General features: G+C 40.6%; 1 protein-coding gene across 1 annotated transcript in view; it reads right to left on the bottom strand.

Annotated features, from left to right (window-relative positions):
* Positions 1 to 22,784, bottom strand: part of DNAH5 (dynein axonemal heavy chain 5) — a 282,567-nt gene that overhangs the window by 95,748 nt on the left and 164,035 nt on the right. The window contains 8 exon segments of the mRNA XM_023239471.2: positions 1,480 to 1,693; positions 1,871 to 1,993; positions 11,925 to 12,059; positions 12,777 to 12,919; positions 14,464 to 14,665; positions 15,075 to 15,251; positions 19,057 to 19,298; positions 21,980 to 22,126. Of these exon segments, the coding sequence (XP_023095239.2) occupies positions 1,480 to 1,693; positions 1,871 to 1,993; positions 11,925 to 12,059; positions 12,777 to 12,919; positions 14,464 to 14,665; positions 15,075 to 15,251; positions 19,057 to 19,298; positions 21,980 to 22,126 (1,383 nt within the window).

Genomic DNA, 22,784 nt, shown 5'->3' with positions numbered 1-22,784 from the left:
GCATCCTAATACCGAAAAGTTGGTTAAGAAACACTATTGAAAACTCTAGGTAAATGAATTCAGTATTATTAAGTGGGTGACGTTAAATATATACAGGTGCTTTCGAAAGACATAAGGAAAAGGGAGGTGCCGGGAACCCTGAAGATTTCTCCATTCTACTGTTGCCTTTCCAAGCATTACAAAATATTTTAATTTACTTTGTGTGTAAAACTTTCTAGGCAAAAAAAAGAATAATTAAAATTGATCAGAGTCTTTTTTTTTTCTGGTCCATTGTAATTTTCCCAGGTTTAGACAATTCCCATATCACTTGGTTTCCAAACTTTTGCCCACTATCATGATTGAAGGCAGATATGGCCAAACCCCACTAGCCCAGGGTGCTGAGATGACATTCTAGTCTGCCAGCAATTAATTAGGGTATCCTAATGCATTTTCTCTCAGTAGTAGTTTCAGAAATGGTAAGTTAACACCTAACACAACGCGTACATAACTTTACACTCTTTTTCTGCAAAGAGAAACTACAAAATCAACTATAAACTCTTTTCATTATTCAGTTTGACAATCATAGTTATCTCCTGGGCTAGTGTCGATATAGATATAGATATAGATATAGATATAGATATAGATATAGATATAGATATATAGATATAGATATATAGATATGTTAGATATGTAGATATATAGTGTTTATCTATATAGATATATGGTGTTTATCTCCTGGGCTAGATATTATTTCTGAAATACTACATATTTAATCAATCAGTAACTTATTACAATCCTGTAAATTACTCTGATGATCAGACTCTGGCTAATCTCTGCTATGGGCAAAACTATTGCTTTGGCCAAAATCATTATGTGGCTTGGTTAAAGTCTCAGCCACATAAACTTTTGGCATGGTAGTCTATCAATTGGACCTGAAATACGTATATCCATGAGGAAACAATCTCATCATCTTCACGTTCATTTAATGTTTAGCCTCCTTGGTTAAGAAGCTGGCAACAGGGGCGCCTGGGTGGCGCAGTCGGTTAAGCGTCCGACTTCAGCCAGGTCACGATCTCGCGGTCCGTGAGTTCGAGCCCCGCGTCGGGCTCTGGGCTGATGGCTCAGAGCCTGGAGCCTGTTTCCGATTCTGTGTCTCCCTCTCTCTCTGCCCCTCCCCTGTTCATGCTCTGTCTCTCTCTGTCCCAAAAAAAATAAATATTGAAAAAAAAAAATTAAAAAAAAAAAAAAAAGAAGCTGGCAACAGTCACTTTAAGAAAAACAAAGGTAGAAAGGATCTACCTAGGCACCCAATTCAGTACATATATATAAAAATTCCTTATAGAAACAAAATCCTGATATAAACACTACTTGAGAGTACATGGTAAAAAGGACTGAAGAGCCACCCAATGCCCCTTCTGTGTTGACCTCTGGGTAGATATCTTCTCATTGGAATGCAAGTAGGTATTACTCCCTCCCCGTGCCCCACTGACACCATTTTACCAAAGATCTTGTCCATGGAAGCATCAGAAGGCAACGTGCAGTTGAATATAGAGAACTGTCTTTTGAGTCTTTGGGGAATATCATTGCGTCCACCCCCAGGATGGATCATGGCTGCCAAAAACTGGATGTCCACAATGCTGGTGAACTCCCCAGGCTTCTCCAGGTTATAAAACCCATTCTGTTCCATCAGCTGTCGTACTATCTCATTAGTAACCTAAGAAAGACAACGTTCAGAATTTAAAGGTCACTCCTCTACATCCCAGAAGCTAATGCCTCGATGTTGCCAAATAATGGAATTTCTTGGAATTCAGTAACAGCATATTGAAAAAGTAGAAAAATATTTACTCATCAATGTTGAGCTGACATAAAGTGTGCAATGGAATCAATATACCTGATCGCCCCACTCATTGATTACTGGCATATTCACATCATCAATAAAAACAGTCATCTTCTTTCCTGCAGGAGGGCCATACGTTGTACCCATGCGTTTATCCACGTAGCTCTCTACGGTCCTCTGCAAAACAAGAAAACCAACAGAAAGATTTGTGAAAATATACCCTAAGACACGGTGAATGATTTTTAAAATCTAGGAACATCTGAATTGACAGGAATTACTCACAGACACCCCCCAAAACTCTCCTTAATTCTGGAAACCAGGGCATGAAGTGCCTAAAGTGTCTTGCAATAATGTTCACCTTTGAAAATCTGCTTTAATTTTGGAGTACATGAAATTCTAATTACTGTAAATTTTGAGTGGGATGAGACTCCTTAGTCTATTCCTAAAGATTTTGTCTCATTGTTCTTATACGGATGACACTGCATTCCCCAGCCCCATTATTCGAAGAATTTAGCCCTTCTAAAAGTTTCCCTGTAAATCAGGGACAAAATTAAACAGGGCAACCGTCCAAGAAGCTTCCTAGGTCGGTGCTCTGAGCCACACAGCCCGTCCCAACGTGAAGACTGCTCTGTCTCCATTGAAAAGGCCACCCACGGGCTTCTGTAGTGGACACAATCCAGATCCAACGCTTTGGGACAGCTGCAAGTACAGTGAATCACCTCTCACCCCTGATACAAAATAGCAAACCACGCCCCGCTGGGTCTCTCTCATTTCTCCATTCTGAGTTTAGGTGGTAAAGAAGACTAACTATACTGGGCTCTATTTAAAAGACAAACAAACAAACAAACAAAAACAAAAAAATTTTAAAAACCACACTTCCTAGCAATATGAAAAAAGGGAGTATTGGGAGAAGTAAGGGAAACCTGGGGAGGGACCCAGACTATCGATCATTTCTTTTTTTTTTTTTTTTAACGTTTATTTATTTTTGGGACAGAGAGAGACAGAGCATGAACGGGGGAGGGGCAGAAGAGAGAGGGAGACACAGAATCGGAAACAGGCTCCAGGCTCTGAGCCATCAGCCCAGAGCCCCACGCGGGGCTCGAACTCACGGACCGCGAGATCATGACCTGGCTGAAGTCGGGCGCTTATCGACTGCGCCACCCAGGCGCCCCCAGACTGTCGATCATTTCAAGGGTAGTACCGTGTGGTTTGGAAATCAACCAGTCATTCAAAATGTATGCCCTGAGTAACCAGAGCTAGCACACAAATAACAGAAAAGGCTTCATGGTCCTCATGCTCTAGAAGCTCAGTCTTAAAGACCTCGTTCCATACCTACCACTGTAGCAATTTACTGATCCAAGATTTTAAGTTGTGTTAAAGATAATGTAGGGGCACCTGGGTGGCTCAGTCGGTTAAGCATCTGACTCTTGATTTCAGCTCAGGTCACGATCTCCTGGCTCATGAGATCAAGCCCTGCGATGGGCTCTGGGCTGACAGTGTGGAGCCTGCTTGGAATTCTCTCTCCCTCTCTCTCTGCCCCACCCCAGATGGTGTGCATGCTCTCTCACTCTCTTTCTCTCTCTCAAAATAAATGAATAAACATTTAAAAAAGATAGTGTATAAATGTAGGAGAAAGTGAAGATACATTGACCCAAAATGCATCCTCCTCCTATCCAAAAAAGCTTACTTATTTCATGATGAAGAGCAAACTAGTTAAGAATGACTTCAGTAATCGAAGACACAACCACAAACTAAGGCCAACATAGAAGCAAAAAGTCATATATTTGTCCTCGGAAATCTTTGCAGTTTGGTCATTTCAAATTATAATTTCCCATCACCATTTTAATGAATAAGGGCAAGAGATACGACATTTTTTCACCATTTCCAAATATAAAGATATATAAATATATCACAACTCATTCAATTACAAAGTAAATCTCTCACGACAACAGTACAATGGCAAAAAGAATTTCCTATTTCCCTGAAATAAAAGCAAGCTGTTTAAAGTAATGAACTGGCTAAATTTAGCTCTGCTTTTCAATGAATTTAAATGTGTAAGGCAATTCATAATCTCCTGACACCTTCCTATGGCAAGCTAGAGCCTTCCAGATATTCCCTTGTCTATTAATGAGACCTCATAAACACATGAAGGTTTTATGTCTTGGGGCGCCTGAGTGGCTCTCAGTTAAGTGTTGGACTCAGGTCATGATCTCGCGGTTTGTGAGTTTGAGCCCCACATCGGGCTCTGTGCTGACAGCTCGGAGCCTGGAGCCTGCTTCAGCTTCTGTGTCTCCCTCTCTCTCTGCCCCTCCCCACTCAAGCTCGTTCGCTCTCTTTCTCTCTTTCTCTCTCTCTCAAAAATAAACATTAAAAAAAAAAAAGATTTTATGTCTTGGGCGCCACCTAAGAGGTAAAAGGCCACAGGTGGGATAGGTGAAGTGATATGGAGTAATAGTCCCACACCTGCACTTTTTTCCCCTTCACGGTGACCCTATTTTTTTTTTCAAAATAACAGGAAATCGTTAGTAAGCTATATATGTTATAAAAAGGCTAAGCTGACAAAAAAAAAAAAACAAAAAACAAGAGGGAGTAAAATGAAGCAGCTTCTGACCCTGGAGTTGAGACCTTTCTGATTTTAGAACTGCTACCCATTAAATCATTACCTAATGCATCTGGAGTTTGAGGAGACCTCCTAGAGTTCGGAAGCACAAGAACTGTAGGTTCTACTCCATCACATAACTATTTGGAAATGTTTGGGAAAACCACATATGTGGACTAGTATCTCCAGCTGCACTTCCGCACTCGGATGATCCATACTTGGCATCACGAAGTCAACATATCCAACATAAATGCCTCTTACCCCAAAGTCTGCACCCCCTGCTGGGCACCCATTTCAGGGATCTACACCAATGACCCGACTGTCCCGTCCAAACATTTCCCCATCCAACATCAGTACATTCTCTCTCTTCTAATTCCCATACTCCTATTTGATGTATCTCCTCCTCCCTGGACAATGATATTCCCAAGGTCAGTTATTTGTCTTTCTCAGGGGGATTCATGTCACAAACTCTTAAACTGCCCCCATTCTGCCTCCTCCAGCCAGTCCTGATAACTTCTTAATAAGTCATATATACTATGTTGTGTGATTTACAATTTTATCTAGAATTTTCTGTCTCCCCCAAAAAATCAGTCTAAAGAACTACAGATAATCTTTGTTGTGTTTCGCCACCCACACACTCTCGGATTTCCTTCACCTGGGTTCCCACTTCAACCACTGTTTTGGTGAGATGGACCCCGGTGTAGTTAACAAAAATTGGTATATTTGTTTATCTGAGTACTGTGTCTCCCACTGGAATGTAAAGAGGAAAGACATTTTGTTTATCTTGTTCATCACTACAACCTCAGGGTCCAGAAAGGTATATGGCACAGTGTCCTTATTTGTAAGTATTTGATACACTGATAAATGAGGAAAAGAAACCTGGGAGTCATCCGTAACTTTCTTCTCTCTTCTACCCCTCTCTTCTTTTTTTTTAATTTTTTTTTTAATGTTTATTCATTTTTTGATAGAGAGAGACAGAGAGTGAGTGGGGGAGGGGCAGAGAGAGAGGGAGACACAGAATCCAAAGCAGGCTCCAGGCTCCGAGCTGTCAGCACAGAGCCCGATGCAGGGCTCGAACTCACGGACCGCGAGATCATGACCTGGGCCAAAGTCGGACGCCCAACCGACTAAGCCACCCAGGCGCCCCTACCCCTCTCTTCTAACAACACCTACTCAGACAACAACAGGTGTGCTTCCATTCTAACTTTTGCTACTTGGTCCAGCCCTCACCTCCCAGTTCTCTCTGAAAACACCCATATCTCTTCATCTTGTCCTCCCCTCTGCAGACAGCATGAGCCTTCTAAAGGGGCAGCGTCACCCTGTAAAATACTCCACCGGTTCTCCAAGAGTGATTTACAAGGATTGCCATGATGTTCCCACGTACATCTCCAGTCTCACCTCTAAAGACCCCTTAGTCTCTTTGTTCTGGGCCCTCACCATCATAATTCATTCGTATTCAGTTAACAATAAAACACATACCACACAGTGATGCTCAGCTCACAGGCTAGTGTTCGTTAAGGGGTCCTTATTTACATATTCCTAGAGTAGCCATTTCTGAGCCAAAAAAATCTCTCAGCATTAGCATCAGCTAAACACAATTTGACAAAAATTGATTTAGATGAATGATCTTCCGTCAATGTCACTTCTCTCAACACAGCTATTGATAAAAAAAAAAAAATTGAGATCTCTAGCAAGAACTTGGACTAAGGGCAGTTTATGCTGTTGTCTGAGAACAAACAAAAACTCTACTCTGAAATCAGAGGATGGTAGTGAGCATGATATCATCTTAAGCACTCTATGGAATCTTAGAAAGATTCTGTTCTTGTTGTCTGCCTATCTCACACATGGCATGCGAGGGCTGGCCCAAGTTGTAACAGCAGCATTTTAAGAAATAAAAACCAGAAGGCTAGAAATCCAGACAGACTTGGAAATGCAGGTGAAGAAAGCTGCCCGTGTCCATGCTAAGCGAGGAGCCCTACAACTGGGGTAATTCAATTTTTTGAATTAATTTCTTAATAGTTCAGCCTCTATAATTCCTAAAATATATTACATTAATATGACATAAGTATGGAATTTCCTTAAGTAAAGTCAGCTTTTTCATTACATTGATTTCTGTAATCTTCTGAAGAAACTACTTCCTTCCTCCTCTGGTCTCCACAACACTTTTAGATTACACCATAAGTAGCACTTATCACATCAGTTCTACTTGATTGTATCCATGTCTATTTCCCCAACCAGATAGAGGGTGGAACACTGCATTGGAAGAGAGACTGGCAGGGTCATGTACAGTTGAGAAGGTTGTGCACTGCCCAATTCTTGGGTTTATCATTCACACAATTGTCTCTGTAATAAGACATAGCACAAATCTGCATAACCTGCATAGTCACAAGTGGAAGTGTATATAAAGATATTTAAATTACAGATATATGTGTATGTGTGTATATACACAACACAGTATTATCCATAAATGATATATCTCAAAGTACAGGGTGAGCTTAATGCATTATAAAGATGAAAGATATTTTATTATCACTTCCAGGTAACTCTATATATCAGCATTTAAGTCATTTTCATATATATTACATCCAATTGAATTGAAATATAAAATATGCTTGGGGCGCCTGAGTGGCTCAGTCGGTTGAGCATCTGACTTCAGCTCAAGTCATGATCTCACGGCTTGTGAGTTCAAGCCCTGCGTTGGGCTCTGTGCTGACATCTCAGAGCCTGGAGCCTGCTTCAGATTCTCTGTCTCCCTCTCTCTTTCTGCCCCTCCCCCCCTCATGCTCTGTCTCTCTCTTTCTCTCTCTCTCTCTCTCTCAAAAATAAATAAACATTAAAAAAATTTTAAATATGCTTAATTTTAGGCCTACATATCTGCTGTTTAGCTAAAAGATAAAAATGGAGAGCTTATGTTCTTATTAAGACATCTATTGAGGGGCGCCTGGGTGGCTCAGTTGGTTAAGCATCCGACTTCGGCTCAGGTCATGAACTCACGGTTTGTGAGTTCGAGTCCCATGTTGGGTTCCGTGCTCATAGCTCAGAGCCTGGATCCTGCTTCAGATTCTTTGTCTCCTTCTCTCTCTGCCTCTCCCCTGCTTGTGCTCTCTCTCAAAAATAAATAAACATTGGGGCGCCTGGGTGGCGCAGTCGGTTAAGCATCCGACTTCAGCCAGGTCACGATCTCGCGGTCCGTGAGTTCGAGCCCCGCGTCAGGCTCTGGGCTGATGGCTCAGAGCCTGGAGCCTGTTTCTGATTCTGAGTCTCCCTCTCTCTCTGTCCCTCCCCCGTACATGCTCTGTCTCTCTCTGTCCCAAAAATAAATAAACGTTGAAAAAAAAATTAAAAAAAAAATAATAAAATAAATAAATAAATAAACATTAAAAAAATTTTTTTAAGACATCTAATGCTTGAATAAGATCTTCCCCTTTTACTATAAGTCACCAAAAGCAAATGAAAAATCTTACATTAGTAAAGTGTAAAATGCTCAATAGCATATTATAAAGAAAAGTAAAATATCTAAAACAATGTGAAAATACAGTAACAAGGTAAGTAGAAGCTAAAAATAAAACAAGATCACTAAGTGATAAATCAGTCATTTGAATATCAATGTGGATAAAGAAAAGCCAATTGGAAGGAGGCATACGGGTGAACTGGAAGAGCACAGAACATATGGGGACCTGGTTTCTCACCAGTTTCTGCTACCGGCTGTGTGAACACAGACAAGTACCTCAGTCTCCCTCGAACTGAGTACAGTCGTAGTAACAGTAAAACCTGACATTTTTAGAGACCTTCACCGTGGAAACATACTTTCACATATTATCTCTTATGATTCTACTCCAGAAACTCATCTTAAAACTACGCTCTGAAGAATCGGAAGGATTTTCCGCAACCACAGGGGCCTCTGCAGGAAGCAAGGATGACGTCAGGAAGGGTTTCAGGAGTCCAGCTCCAATTCCACCAGAGCAAATCTATGGTCACCTGTTTCATAGCTTAGGCTTCTGCATATGATTTCATTTGGAAAAGCGGTTCTGAGTCTTTAAAAAAAATGTGGAATTTCTTTCTAGGCTCTATGAGTCTCATTTTTTAAAAAGAAAACCTAGTGCCATACAACTATTTATAAGACAATTATATTCAAAACATTTTAAGATTATTTTTAGAAAAGATCAACTTTTTCACAAATTCTCTAAAGAAACTTTCTTAACTTCCTGTGTTGTTTAACTTTTTAAAGGTATGTGTAGATTACCTCTAAAACAGAAAGAAAACACTTAAAATAATATTTGTTGGGGAAAAAATTGAGATCTCTCTCTTAAAAGACTAACTGAATTGCCTTCGCCAAAAAGATCAGGGCATCGTACAACTTTTGCCCAAACTACCCACTTTCGATAGTTACAGGGATGCCATTACTTATTAATCCAAGCCAATGGAAGTAAACTAGACTGTTCTAGATGAAGACGGACATATAGTCAAATACTGACAAAAGCTGTGCATGTGACACCTTGGGGAAAATAAAAGAAACCATAAATGAAGACAACCTGTCAAGCAACAGACGTGTGGCCTCGATTGGACCGTGTGCTATCGTGGTAACACAGGAGGGATGCACAGTATCTATTTTCTCGTCTACAATTTCAGTTGCGTTTGGACCCAGGTAAGCAGAAGATACCGAGAAAGATGCTCATCTCCCTCAAAACTCACTTTAGCATGAACGGTGGAAAATTACAGTGAGAAAGTTAATTATAGCAGGCTAGGTAATTGAAACTTTCTAAAATTAATGAGTCTAGCTTAGTAGAAAGCTTGGATACTCAGCAGTCAACAGGCACTGAACAGACTACATGATCCTATGATGCTTCTGAGCAGGAAAAGAAACAGTGAACTATCGATGACAGCTTGACACCAGGGTCGGGGGGAATTGGGCTAACGTAGCTGGGAATCAGCTAATGGGACCTGAAAGAATACACATGTTTGTGTTCTAAAAGCCTGCCTATTATTGTCCTAATTATTACATTCCAAAGCGGTGCAACTTCTAGAAATCTATTATATCGTTTATGAATTTTGATATCAACAAACAGGCTGCTTTCTAGATAACATATGCCTTTTTTCCAGGGAATTAATAAATGTCTCATGTTAAAGAGACGTAGCCTACAGATCTTTATCACCCTGAAGGAGTAAATAACACCAAGAGTTACTACTAAAAATACAGTGGCAGGGTCTTGTTACATATTAAATGATCTGGCTGGCCTTTGTCCCTGGTTCCTAGGAAGGAGCCTTTAAACACCTGCAATTCCCCAAGTAATAAGAATTTGTTGTTCATGGTGGGTCCCCTCAGTCTACTCTTGCCCGAAAGGCCAACTGTGTGATTTGAGGGTTGGTGATTTGGACCACGTGACATCAGTGGATATTTTGGGAGGGGAGGGGGCTTGGAGACTGAGTTCAATCACATGGCCAATGATTCCATCAGTCACGCCTACGTCATGAAGCCCGACGGAGCTCTGGACAGTGTCGTTCAGGTGAGCTTACCAGTTGGGGACGCACTTGGATATGCCTGGAAGACAACACATGCTGAGGACACAAGAAGGTTTCGGCCGGGACCCTCCCAACCATTGCCTCAATGCATCTCTTCTTGTGGCTGATCCTGATTCATATCTTTTATAATAAAACTGTAATCATTAGCACAGCACTTTCCTAAATTCTGAGAGTCATTCTGGTGAATTACGGAGAGAGAGTCATAGGAACCGCTGAACTTTGAGCCAGGTTTCGGAAATGCTGGTGGCCTGGAAACTGAGGCAGGTGGCTGATACCCGAAGTGAGGGAAGGTCTGGGGGGGACTGAGCCCTTTGCCTGTAAAGCCTCAGTAACTCCAGGTAGTTACTGTCAGAATTACATTACAGCCCTAAAGATTTACTCCAGTCTCAAGAAATGTGAACTGATAATTACCCAACATAATAGGGGGAAAGAATCACACTTTCATTTAATGTTTGAAAACCTGCATCCGCAAAGAAGTTATAATTAAAACCTTTAAGGGGATGCTCTCCTAAAGTAAAACTAACAAAAGTTCTTCAAATGTGAGATAATACCAAGGGAATGTGCATAATGTCAGTAACAAAGGAATATGTATAACATTAGCATCTTGCCAGCCTAGGGTAATTTAACGTGCTATTCCCCAAACACAAAAATATCACAGCTCAGTCTTTGCAGTTTCAGGCTGACCTTCCACGCAGACATTCCTTCCCATCACGACACGGTAAACGGTATTCATCTGACAGAGGGCTAGCAGGTATTGGAAATTCCATCTCTAACAGGAGCAGAAAACAGTTGACAGTCTTATTTAGAAACTTAATCAATGGTCTTAGTTTATTGGCACTCTCCAGTCACCAATTACATGAAGGGATAAAAGGTCAGGATGTAGCCAGGCTGTCAACAATTTCCATTGCTCTTTGATATTTTAATTCCAACAACTACAGCACCACAAAGTTAATCAAGACCAAAGTTCTTCGGGTTGGAATTCTCCTAAAAATTCCCCTTCCATCTTCAAGTTATGAAATGTATCCTTTTTATTTATGTATTAATGTTCTAACAGATATGAGGGATGATTTGAAAACAACCCAAGCATGAGTTGACACATAGGATTCTCTCCCCCAGTTTCCACAGGGTCTTAAACAACTTAGGACCAGAGCAAAACCACCAGGCCACCACTGCGATTCCAGTCATTCTTGGCAGTGTTGTTCACAGAAGCAAAGCAAATTTGAGGGATTTTTTTTTCTATTACTCCTCAATAATACAGTAGGGTAAAATCTTGAATGTGCTAGCTCTACGATTTATTCCTGCAATTGATAATGGGAGCCATGGTGTAATGTTAAGTCAGGATACAACAGAATAAATCAGCAATGTCGGGACTGGAGATCAGACAAGGAACGAAAGCAAGACTGGAAGAGAATTAGACTTGCACCGGTCGGAGATCTTTCCACACTAAAACCCCGGTGTGGACCCTGAGGATGTGAATTATGGAGAGGTGGGCAGGGAGAATGAAGAGAAAGAAGGAGATGTGAAAAGTATTTCCGTAGCTACATTTTCAGACCTTGATTCAAGAGAGACCCATCAAAGACGACCGGTGTATCTAGCCTAGAGGCTAGAATAATAGTAACAACGACAGAAGAGCAGACACTAGGGAGAGGAAGCAGGTTTGGATGGAGGAATGAATGATATTCCTTTCAGTTTTGGGTTTTACATGTTCACAGGCTTTCTTTACATATTTTAAACAGTATTGAGGCATTTAACACCCTATATAAGCTTTTTATTTCTCCACAATTTAAGATTATACAGTATAACTCAACTAGGGGGAGATTCTATTGCAGGTAAATAATACAGATAATGGAAGGCATATGTAGGGGACTTATCACGGCTGGGAAAAAGTGCAGATGAAGTCAATGGGCACAGGCTTCCCAGGGAAGAGAGTGGAGCCTCCAAACTTAATCACAGACTTGGTCTTAACGAGCAATACCAAAAAGCCAGTACCTGAAACATCAGTGGGGTGGTTGCAGAAGAAAAATTCAGACTCTTGGTTATGTGACTTTCAGAATCGTATTTTGACATAAATCCTTTGATAATGACTGTTTTGGCTGTTCCTTGCTCCCCAATTAACAGCACGGCCTAAAAGAGAAGTTGAGAAAGAAACCCAAGGAATGCAATAAAATGATTATGGGCTACATCGTGCTCCCCCTCTCCAAATTCACACGTCGAAGCCCTAATACCCAGGGCCTCAGAATGTGACTGTATTTGTAGAGAGGGCCTTTAAAGAGATGATGAGGTTAAAATGAGGCCATTAATGTGGGCCCTAGTTCAATCTAACCAGCCTCTGTAGAAGAGGAGGAAGTCTGGATACACAGGTAACAGGAGGGATGAGCACAGATAAAGACCACAGAGAAGGCAGCCAGCTGCGAGCCAAGGAGAGAGGCCCCCGGGGAAACTAAACCCGCCAGCACCTTAACCTTGGACTCCAAGCCTCCAGAACTAGGAGGAAAGAAAGGTCTGTCGTTTAAGCCACCCAGCCTGTGGTGATTTATTTGGGCAGCCCTGGCAAACTAACACAATTATCAGAAGAGAAGAATGTCTCTTTGGACAAACGAGTCAAAATTCACTGTCTCTCAACTAACATGTGAGAACAAATTACTTGCTCTCATGAATTGGAACCAGGCAACTCTACGGCTGTCAGTGGACAATAAGAAAAGTAGTATATCCATTTGGGTCATATTTTCATTTCCTCTAGACAGCAACCTAAAGCATTCTAAGATAAATGCAAGATGCCTTGTGTTTTCGAGGGACGTTTGAAAATGTGCTATTGTTAACAATTAAGTTAAAGAGCCGTACCTTGCCCTGTTTAGCGATGGTTTTGATTAGGAAGTCGGTCCTCACGTTGTCGACATTTGGTACCAGGATGGAGCCGTATTCTGGAGTGACGTCAGGTGGATACACATATTCCTCGGTACACGTGTTCCAGTGAAGCCACTGACCTGAGGTGCACACAGAACATTCACATATTCATACGCCTATTAATGATTTAATTCCTAACTGTCACGAGCAGATGTCCTGGACATCTCATGAAGCATCTTTCAAAATCTCCCCGTAAAATAAGATCATTACAATGGTAGCTCTACGTAGTATTTAAGTATGTGTTGGCCGAGTCAGAATTTCCCAAGGAACAATTCCAAAGTGGTAATATTAGGAAATATTAAGAAGTGTCTTGGAATTTTCTTTTTAAATATGTCAGTTTTCAATAATGTCTGAATAAAAATTAAGAATACAGTGATAAGGGACTGGGTGGCTCAGTTGGTTAAGCGTCAGACTCTAGGTTTCAGCTCAGGTCATGATCTCACAGTTCATGGGTTCGAGCCCTACATGGGGTTTGGTGCTGACGGCAAGAGCCTGCTCGGGATTCTCGCTCTCTCCTCTCTCTCTGTCCCTCCCACACTCACTCTCATTCTCTCTCTCAAAAATAAATAAACATTCAAAAAGAACACAGTTGGGATGCCTAGGTGGCTCAGGTGGTTAAGCGTCCGACTTCGGCTCAGGTCCTGATCTCACGGTCCGTGAGTTCCAGCCCTGCGTTGAGCTCTGTGCTGACAGCTCAGAACCTGGAGCCCGCTTCAGATTCTGTCTCCCCTCTCTCTGCCCCTCCCCCACTCACGTTCAGTCTCTTTCTCTCTCTCAAAAATAAATAAACATTAAAAAAAATTTTAAATAAAAATAAAAAATAAAAAAGAATATAGTGATAGTAGTATGTACCTAAAACCACTTAAAATATCTAATCTCATAAGCTTTTCATTACGTACTTCCTTTAATTATAGAACCAAAAATAAAAGATACATAAATATTGTGTATATATACACATATACATGTTTTATATAGATGTACTTTATATATGCACATATAAATAAACTTAAGGTATATCTGGATAGATCTATAGACATAGATAAACACACACTTAGTAAAAATATACTTCACACTTTGTAATCTTTATGTAAATTTCTGATTATATTATACAAATGACTGAAATAGATCTGATTCGGAGATTTTTCTTTTCTAATTTTTTTTTTAAATTTTTTCTTAACATTTATTTTTGAGACAGAGAGAGACAGAGAATGAAAGGGGGAGGGTCAGAGAGAGGAGACACAGAATCTGAAACAGGCTCCAGGCTCTGAGCTGTCAGCACAGAGCCCAACGCAGGGCTCGAACTCACAGTCTGCGAGATCATGACCTGAGCCAAAGTCAGACGCTCAACCGACTGAGCCACCCAGGAACCCCTCTAATTTGTTTTTAATTCATTAAAAGTTTAGTAAATAATATACCTAACAAGGGGAAGATATGCATCTGGGACACAAATGAAATAAAGTTTTGAAAAAGAAACAATCAGGTTTCATCACACATAAAGATTTCCCTTTTAATTTCACAGCGTGTGTTTTAATTACCATTTAGAAAAATAAAAGCTATGTAAACATTAGCCAGTGGAAAAACCTGCTCCCGTGTGTTAGGTAGGAACGGAAGCAAGTGTCCTCACCACTGGACGAGACATGATAGTCAAACATGGTGTCATCGGTCCCCGCTAGAGGCGGCAAATCCAAGGTCAGCGCCTCCTGAGAACGCAGCCAGTGCTCCACCCGACGTCGGCCCTCCAATTCCAGCACGGCCCCGACGCTCCACATGAGGGAGAAGACATACAGTCTCCCCAGGTGCTCTGGGGTGACCTCCGCACCTTGCTCCTGGACACGGAAGAAACTTTTTGTTTTAGTCACTCAATTCTCAAGCCTAAATTTTGCTTTGAGGTTTCAATAAAAATAATAAAAAATGCCAAAGGGACAATACCTTTTCCCAAGACAAGAACAAGGAAAAGATGAGTAAAACTGGAAACATACAGAATTTATCTCAATACCAAGTCAGCGCCCAAAATAAATCTGGATGTTTGTTAGATGACTGTGAACTTGCCACTAAATTACAAACCCGTGACTTACTTGGGGAGAAAAGTAATGAGAAAAATAAAAAAGATGCAGGGGGACGTTTGAAACATTCCCCCATCCATAGCTCTAAGAGAGCCAGTTTCAAATACTATACTCTCTGCACAACATGGCTCAGTTAATAAGAGAGAAATTTCTAGAAAGTTAAGCAATTTACCTTTGGAGGGATCAGCCCTTGAAGCATGTCAATGCTCTGCATGATCACAAAGGCCTCAGGTATCTCCATCTTGTGTTCTAAGTTCTGAATACTGAAGCGATACAGGTCAGGAAAAGACTTGATGTACAGCTGACGAAGAATTTCAGCTTCTTGGGGTGAGCGCTTCTTAAGGAAACCCTGTTAATTTACATATTAATGCACTAATAAATGTATTAGCATGCCAGGAGAATGGCCGTTTTGGGACAAAAATTTTTTAAATATCAATGGACTATAACAACATCTAATGATAATACTGCAGATGGGATGTGCCAGGCCTTGCTATACATTCTTTCATGCGTTAACTCATTTAATGCTCAAAATAATGCTATGAGGTAGGAGCTATTATTACCCTCCTTTTACAGATGAGAAAACCAAAGTCCAGGGGCCTCTGGGTGGCTCAGTCAGTTGAGCGTCCAACTTCGGCTCAGGTCACGATCTCACGGCTCGTGAGTTCGAACCCCGCGTTGAGCCTGCTTCGGGTTCTGTGTCTCCCTCTCTCTCTGCCCCTCCCCCACTCGTGCTCTGTCTCTCTCTGTCTCTCAAAAATGAATAAACATTTAAAAAATATTAAAAGAAAGAAAGAAAGAAAGAAAACTGAAGCCCAAAGAGTTTAAGTGATGTGCCCAGGATCCCACAGCCAGTGGGTAGCCAGGTGAGTGCCAAGTCCAGAATTCAAACACACATGTTCCGTTACCACCCTACACATGTGCTCAGGTCTTGAAACCAAAATGGACAAAAAGTCTTCAGCTCTTGATTAAAATACACTAGAAGACAATGAGGAGGCATACAGAAGAGAAATAATTCAGGAAAAGAAAAAGAACTAAAAGATGAACACAGCAAATCCATACCCACATTTTCTTAAATGGGAAACAAAGATTTATCAAATTAGCTGTTTCCTTTTATTTCTTCTGATGTACCTAATAACCAGTGTGGAAAAATATCAAAGAATACTCAGGAAAATGGAGAATTGAGTCACTTGGAGAGCCCACTGTAGAAAAGTGCATGTGATCCCTAACAAAATACCATGTAACACACAATATTCTCTGAAGCTGAGACAAGTTCCCTTGGCCTCAAGAGATCGGCTCATTCTTAGACACTGAACAGAAGCAATAAAATGTTGATTCCAAATTATTCATCAATTCATGAATTTACCAGGGTTCTACAGCAACAAAAACAGAACATAGCACTTTCAAGCTGATGGAAGCAGAAAGGTCATACACAAGGCCAAGAAATCAGCTTGGCTCCCAGGAGCTGACAGATTCCTATGAACAAAACTTCTCCACCTGCCTGCCTCTAATAACTCCCTAGAGCTGCCTGATACTGCTCTAAACACTTTCAGTCTGATTCTTTGTGAGTCTTGCTTCTTGCTAATCATTTGTGAGAAGAAACTGCATTATTGAAAAGCATTATAAAAAATTAGGTAAGTGCAGCATTAAGACCTTACTCAGCCTCAACATAGAACATAATAGAAGCTTATTTCTTAAAAAGCAAAGTCTAAATATTCATTAGCTAGTGGTGTAAAAGTATTTTTTAAAAGCCCTCGTGGATGCCAAGTATTGGGGGAAAATCACACAAATACTTTTTTTCACTTGGAGCTTGCTGCCGTATCTGTGGTTGCCAAATCTGAAGCTACTGCAGTGCTTTTAAAAACAAAAACAAAAACAAAAACCAACTCCTGGACCTCTGTCCCCAGAGATTCTAATCTGGTAGGATTGGGGTATGACCCAATCACCTGTATTTTAAAGAACTGTCATTGATGACTATTTTTGCAAAGCCACGGTTCAGAACCCTTGCTCTGTATTCTCCTTAATGGATGGATAATTTGATTGCGAAATCTGAAATCTTTAGAAGCATGTTTAGTGACACATCCAATTATACGTAAGCAACATTTTGCTATATAATCCCCCCCTTTTTCACATCTTGACACTTCACCAAACCTAAACCCTTGTGCAAGCCAGAGTTCTGTAAATCCTGAGATGATATTATTTTTTTTTTTCCAACGTTTATTTTATTTTTTGGGACAGAGAGAGACAGAGCATGAACGGGGGAGGGGCAGAGAGAGAGGGAGACACAGAATCCAAAGCAGGCTCCAGGCTCTGAGCCATCAGCCCAGAGCCCGACGCGGGGCTGGAACTCACGGACCGCGAGATCGTGACCTGGCTGAAGTCGGACGCTTAACCGACTGTGCCACCCAGGCGCCCCGAGATGATATTATTAAAAGCTAAGACATATTGATACAGAAAGACAAGTACAAAAATTTAATGATGATGTAAAATAAACACCTACTTAATTTAAATTATGATTTTATAAGTTTTCAATCAAAATCATTTCTAAAAAATTAGGTAAATAAAATAATAGATTTAACTAACAATGTCAAAAAGAGGTTTCACACGTGGCTACTCTAATAAGCATTCTGCCCAGGGCGCCTGGGTGGCTCTGTCAGTTAAGTGTCCAACTTTGGCTTAGGTCATGGCCTCAGAGTTCATGAGTTCAAGCCCCATGTCAGGCTCTGTGCTGACAGCTCAGAGCCTGAAGCCTGCTTCTCTCTCTGCCCCTCCCCCACTCATGCTCTATTTGTCTCTCTTTCCCTCTCTCTCTCTCTCTCTCTCTCTCTCTCAAAAATAAACATTAAAAAAATTAATAAGCATTCTGCCCTACATTATAGTATTTATTTAGTAAAATATCTAAGTATACAAGGCATTTAATTATAATCTAATTATAATCAATACACTCTAGAATGTACCGGTGATAAGAAAATAATATAGCTTTCCATGAATTGAAGAGACATTGTCTGAAATATTATTTCCAAGAACAAACTTAAAACGAATATTATGGCTATTGAATCTCATCAAAATTCCTTATATACAATTTTAATAAATTGTTTTCTCCAAGCTAATGTTTCTAAGATGGGCGCTCCCAAACTTTACAGGCATGAGTACCTTTTAAAAATGTCATGAATTCCCAAAGTGATAAAATTAAATCTCACTTTTTCACAGTTTGGCGGGATTACTGATTCAGCTAGGCCTTGCGATTACTCCACAACCCACAGTGGACATCACGGGTCTAAGGAGATGCAAAGAGCCCAGAAGAAATCAATCAGAACACCGAGGGCACCTGGAAGGGACAATCAGGGTTTCGACGTCCCGAAGGATACAAGATCTGCCAGAAACAGTAGCAACGAAATGCAATCACACCGCAGGTCTGCAGAAAAATCAGCATGCGCTGTACCAGAACACGAAAAGATCCATTTTCCTCTTTGGGTCCACAAAAGAAAGACTCCATGCTGATCCAAAGGGGCACATGCACCCCAGTGTTTATAGCAGCACTTTCAACAATAGCCAAATGATGGAAAGAGGCTAAAAGTCCATCAACTGATGAATGGATAAAGAAGATGTGGTTTATATATATATACAATGGAGTACTACCTGGCAGTCAAAAAGAATGAAACCTTACCATTCATAACAACGTAGATGGAGCTAGAATGTATTATGCCAAGTGAAATAAGTCAGTCGGAGAGAGACAGATACCATGTTTTCACTCATATGTGGATTTTGAGAAAGTTAACAGAAGACCATGGGGGAAGAGATGGGGAGAAAAATAGTTACAAACAGAGAGGGAGGGAGGCAAACCATAAGACACTCTGAAATTAACAGAACAGACTGAGGGTGGATGGGGAGTGGTGGGGGAGAGGAGAAAATGGGTGATGGGCATTGAGGAGGGCACTTGTTGGATGAGCACTGGGTGTTGTATGTAAGCAATGAACCATGGGAATCTACCCCAAAAACCAAGAGCACACTTTACACACTGTATGCTAGCTAATTTGACAATAAATTATATTAAAAGAGAAAAAAAAAGCTGGACATGAAAAAAAATTAAATTAAATTAAATTAAATTAAATTAAATTAAATTAAATTAAATTAAAAAAATGAAGACTCCACTATACCTCAAGAATGGGACTCCAATCGAGGACAGAAGAACTCATGAAAACCATTCCATTTCTTGAGACAGTAGCAGGTGAAGCGTTGTCAATGTTATGAGGTTCAAAAATGATCTTACAGTTTGGAGCCATGGGAATCCGATCACCATTGGCAAGGGTTAGAGTTTTGTTATCATCCAAAACAGAATTCAGATTTTCAATCCAGATGGCATCTACTGGACCATCAAGAACTATCCAGATATGCTCCCCTAGAATAGCCCATGAAAGGTGGGGGGGGGGAAAAATACACACACATATATACATATACACGTAACTAGTGTACTTGAAGAAGTACTATAATTTGATATAATTTTCATTAATATTTAAATAAAACTTTGATAGAAATGATTACCTTATTTTGTCACATAGGACTTTTCCAGTTCTATCTATAGCCATTGTTTAAAGCACATAACCAAAGGAAAAAAGTCATTTGTTCGTTGAACAAATATTCATTGAGCACCTTCTATGTATCAGCACTATTCTAAGGTCTGGGGACATTACGGTAAAAATAAGACACTGTCCTGTCTTCACAGAGCTTACATTCTAAGGGGTAGAGATGATAATGAAACCAATAAGCAAATAATATGTACGATAAGAACAATCAGGAAGAAAAGAGGGTGGGGCATTGCTTTTGATAAGGTAGTCAATAAAATATTTCAGGAGAATGAAGTGATGTAGGGATCTACAGGCAGAATTTTCCAGGCAGTAAGAATACCAAGTGCAAAGGTCTCAAAGTGAGTACAAATTGAGGCTGTTCTAGAAAGCAAGAGTTGGAGAAGAGAAAAGGGAATGTGAGTGCCATCAGAAGGACAGGCAGAACCACGGAACTGATTCTGGCTGGTACATGTCACATTTGAGATGTCCCACACACATCCTACAACGTTGTTGAGCTGGGGATTCAAGGGAGAGGTCAGGGCTGAAGATTAGAATGTAGAAGCCATTGGCTTAGAGATGGCACTTAAAACCATGGACAGGGTATGTTTCTTCTAGGGAGTACAAGTAGACAGAGGCAGGAGGTCTGAGCACAGAGCCACTTCAAAGGTCAGACTTGTGGTACAGTCTCCTTTGCAGACTCCTCCCTCTGACAGACCCCTCATGAGGCAGAAGTTGAAGGACAGCAAGCAGGTTAAGTTTCCCTGATGTCAAGTGACAGAAGAGGTCCAAGAAGGGGCGTGATCAACCGTGCCAGGTTCTGTGCAAACCGGACTAGCGTGAGAACCGACAATTTGTATCTGACAAGCTGGAGGTCATGAGCCCCTTGGAGGGGCTCCTGGGGACAAAACTGATGGGAATCACTTAAGGAGATATTTGGAAGTAAAAAAAAAAAAAGTGACAAGCATCAGCAGAATGGTCAACGGAATGCCATCGCAAATTTCGGCACCTGGTTTAATAAGTCCTCCTAATTTCTTAATCTCTAGTTTCTCTTACTGACACCATGACCAAGTTTGGAACTCTAATCTTTATTTACTGTGCCACACCTGTAAAATATTATGTGTCAAATAAAATTCTTTTAAAAATCTTAATTATGCTCAGTCGACTGAATTTAAGTAAAATGATGATCTAAACACCCGAGTCACTTAGAAAAGGTATGTTGCCTTCTTTAAAGAGGGAAAAAAACCACTGCTTTGAGCTCCCATTCTTTGAGGTAGCACTGGGCACTGGATATGTGTTTACATAGGATTACTGGAACAAGACAGAGACAAACTTTCATTTATTTCCAGTAAAACAACAATGTCTAATATGAGCACACTTTAGAAATTATACATGTTCATGTCTCTTTTGACAACTGATGTTAGGTTGCTGAGCCCCGTTCCCTAAATGAGTGGCACCACCTTAAATATTTCTCAGTAGACAGTGTTCCAAAGACAAGACTCATGAAGAAATGTCCCCAGTATCTTTTCCTTCTCCTGCATCCTTCCTTCTCCCCGCAAGTGCATTCACTATGCCTTCCTCCCACTTACTCGAGAGTGAGAAAACACGAGGAGAGGAGAGTTGATATCACCTCTTCCATCTGAGCCTGTATCCCAGGAACATTGGGTTCACTTTAGAGACTCCAAAAGTAAGAGAGCATTCAGAGTGAACCACTAGCCCTTAACGAGTTTCTTCACAGGATAACCAAACATCAGTGTACGTCTAAACAGCAATATTTGTTAGTTCAATAGAGACTTTGTTTTTGATATATGCAATTTTCTTCCCAAAGAAGCCCATTTCCCCCTGCGATTTTATAGGGGGATCAGTATTCTAAAAATAGGCTATGCTTAAACAAAAATAACATTTTTAAAAGATTCAGGGAAATGGTTATGGTACAGTCACTTTATTCAACACTATCAATTTTCCTTAACAGCTTTTTCTTTCTATTTTATTCTAAGATATCACAGGGATACAAAAACACTTATTGAAAAGGAAAATCAGGGGCGCCTGGGTGGCGCAGTCGGTTAAGCGTCCGACTTCAGCCAGGTCACGATCTCGTGGTCCGGGAGTTCGAGCCCCGCGTCAGGCTCTGGGCTGATGGCTCAGAGCCTGGAGCCTGTTTCCGATTCTGTGTCTCCCTCTCTCTCTGCCCCTCCCCCGTTCATGCTCTGTCTCTCTCTGTCCCAAAAATAAATAAAAACGTTGAGAAAAAAAAATTTTTTTAAAAATAAAAAATAAAAAATAAAATAAAAAAAAAGGAAAATCATTCCCTTTGTAATAACAACAAAGAAAAAAAGGTGGGAGAGGGGGATTTTAAATATACTAATCAATAGTTTCAGTATTTCAACATTGACAAATATACTGATTCAGGACTTGCTGGTCTCCTCGTATGGAGAATACAGTTGTTCTACTAATTCTAAATAGGCACCCTAAGATTTTATCTAGAAGTACACGTCGGAAATAACACTTCATTTTCTACCTTTCTTAGCTCTCAACGTTTTCCTCCAAAGAGTTGAAAATATCCCATCAGTCCAATCATTTGTGGCCACATCAAGTCGACCAAACATCTGTGGGGCTGTAATCGCTTTGGGATTCATCCTCATTTCCCGATGTGGTTTTCCACAATCTGTACCAAGTAAATCCAAATTTTAAACAACGCAGATGTAGAGCAAGCCATCATTAGGTAACACTGTACTAATTGCAATGTACTGTCAACAGGTGTTCAAAATAGGAAAAATACAAAATTACACGAAAACATTATGTCTTCCTGCATTCCCAAGTATCATAATTAACATCGTTACATCTTAGGGACTAACATACTTTTGTTTCTATCTTCTGTAAAAGCAAGCTGCAGGAAACATAATGGGGGTGGGGGAAGGATACCATGTTGGCATGGATGAAGGAATTAATGTAATCTGGAAGTTCTTCCAATTTCACAGCTCAAAAATCTTTTGATTTATTATATATTGGATTAAGCCTGGTCTCTGAAATACCACCCAGAAGATGCTGCATTCTCTGCATTCCCGACTTCAATTTGCTGAGATGTGTTCTTACTCGTTTGGAAAAAAAAAAAAAAAAAAAAAAAAAAAAAAAAAACTAAGCGAAACTAATGTTTCAGGAATCAAGGACTTTTCTTTTACAGCCAAATTCAAAAAAGGTCTTTGAGGGGCGCCTGGGTGGCGCAGTCGGTTAAGCGTCCGACTTCAGCCAGGTCACGATCTTGCGGTCCGTGAGTTCAAGCCCCGCGTCGGGCTCTGGGCTGATGGCTCAGAGCCTGGAGCCTG

The sequence above is a fragment of the Felis catus genome, chromosome A1 (assembly GCF_018350175.1).
Source record: "Felis catus isolate Fca126 chromosome A1, F.catus_Fca126_mat1.0, whole genome shotgun sequence".
In the NCBI taxonomy this organism is placed as follows: Eukaryota; Metazoa; Chordata; class Mammalia; order Carnivora; family Felidae; genus Felis; species Felis catus.
This window is presented reverse-complemented; position numbering and strand designations above follow the sequence as displayed.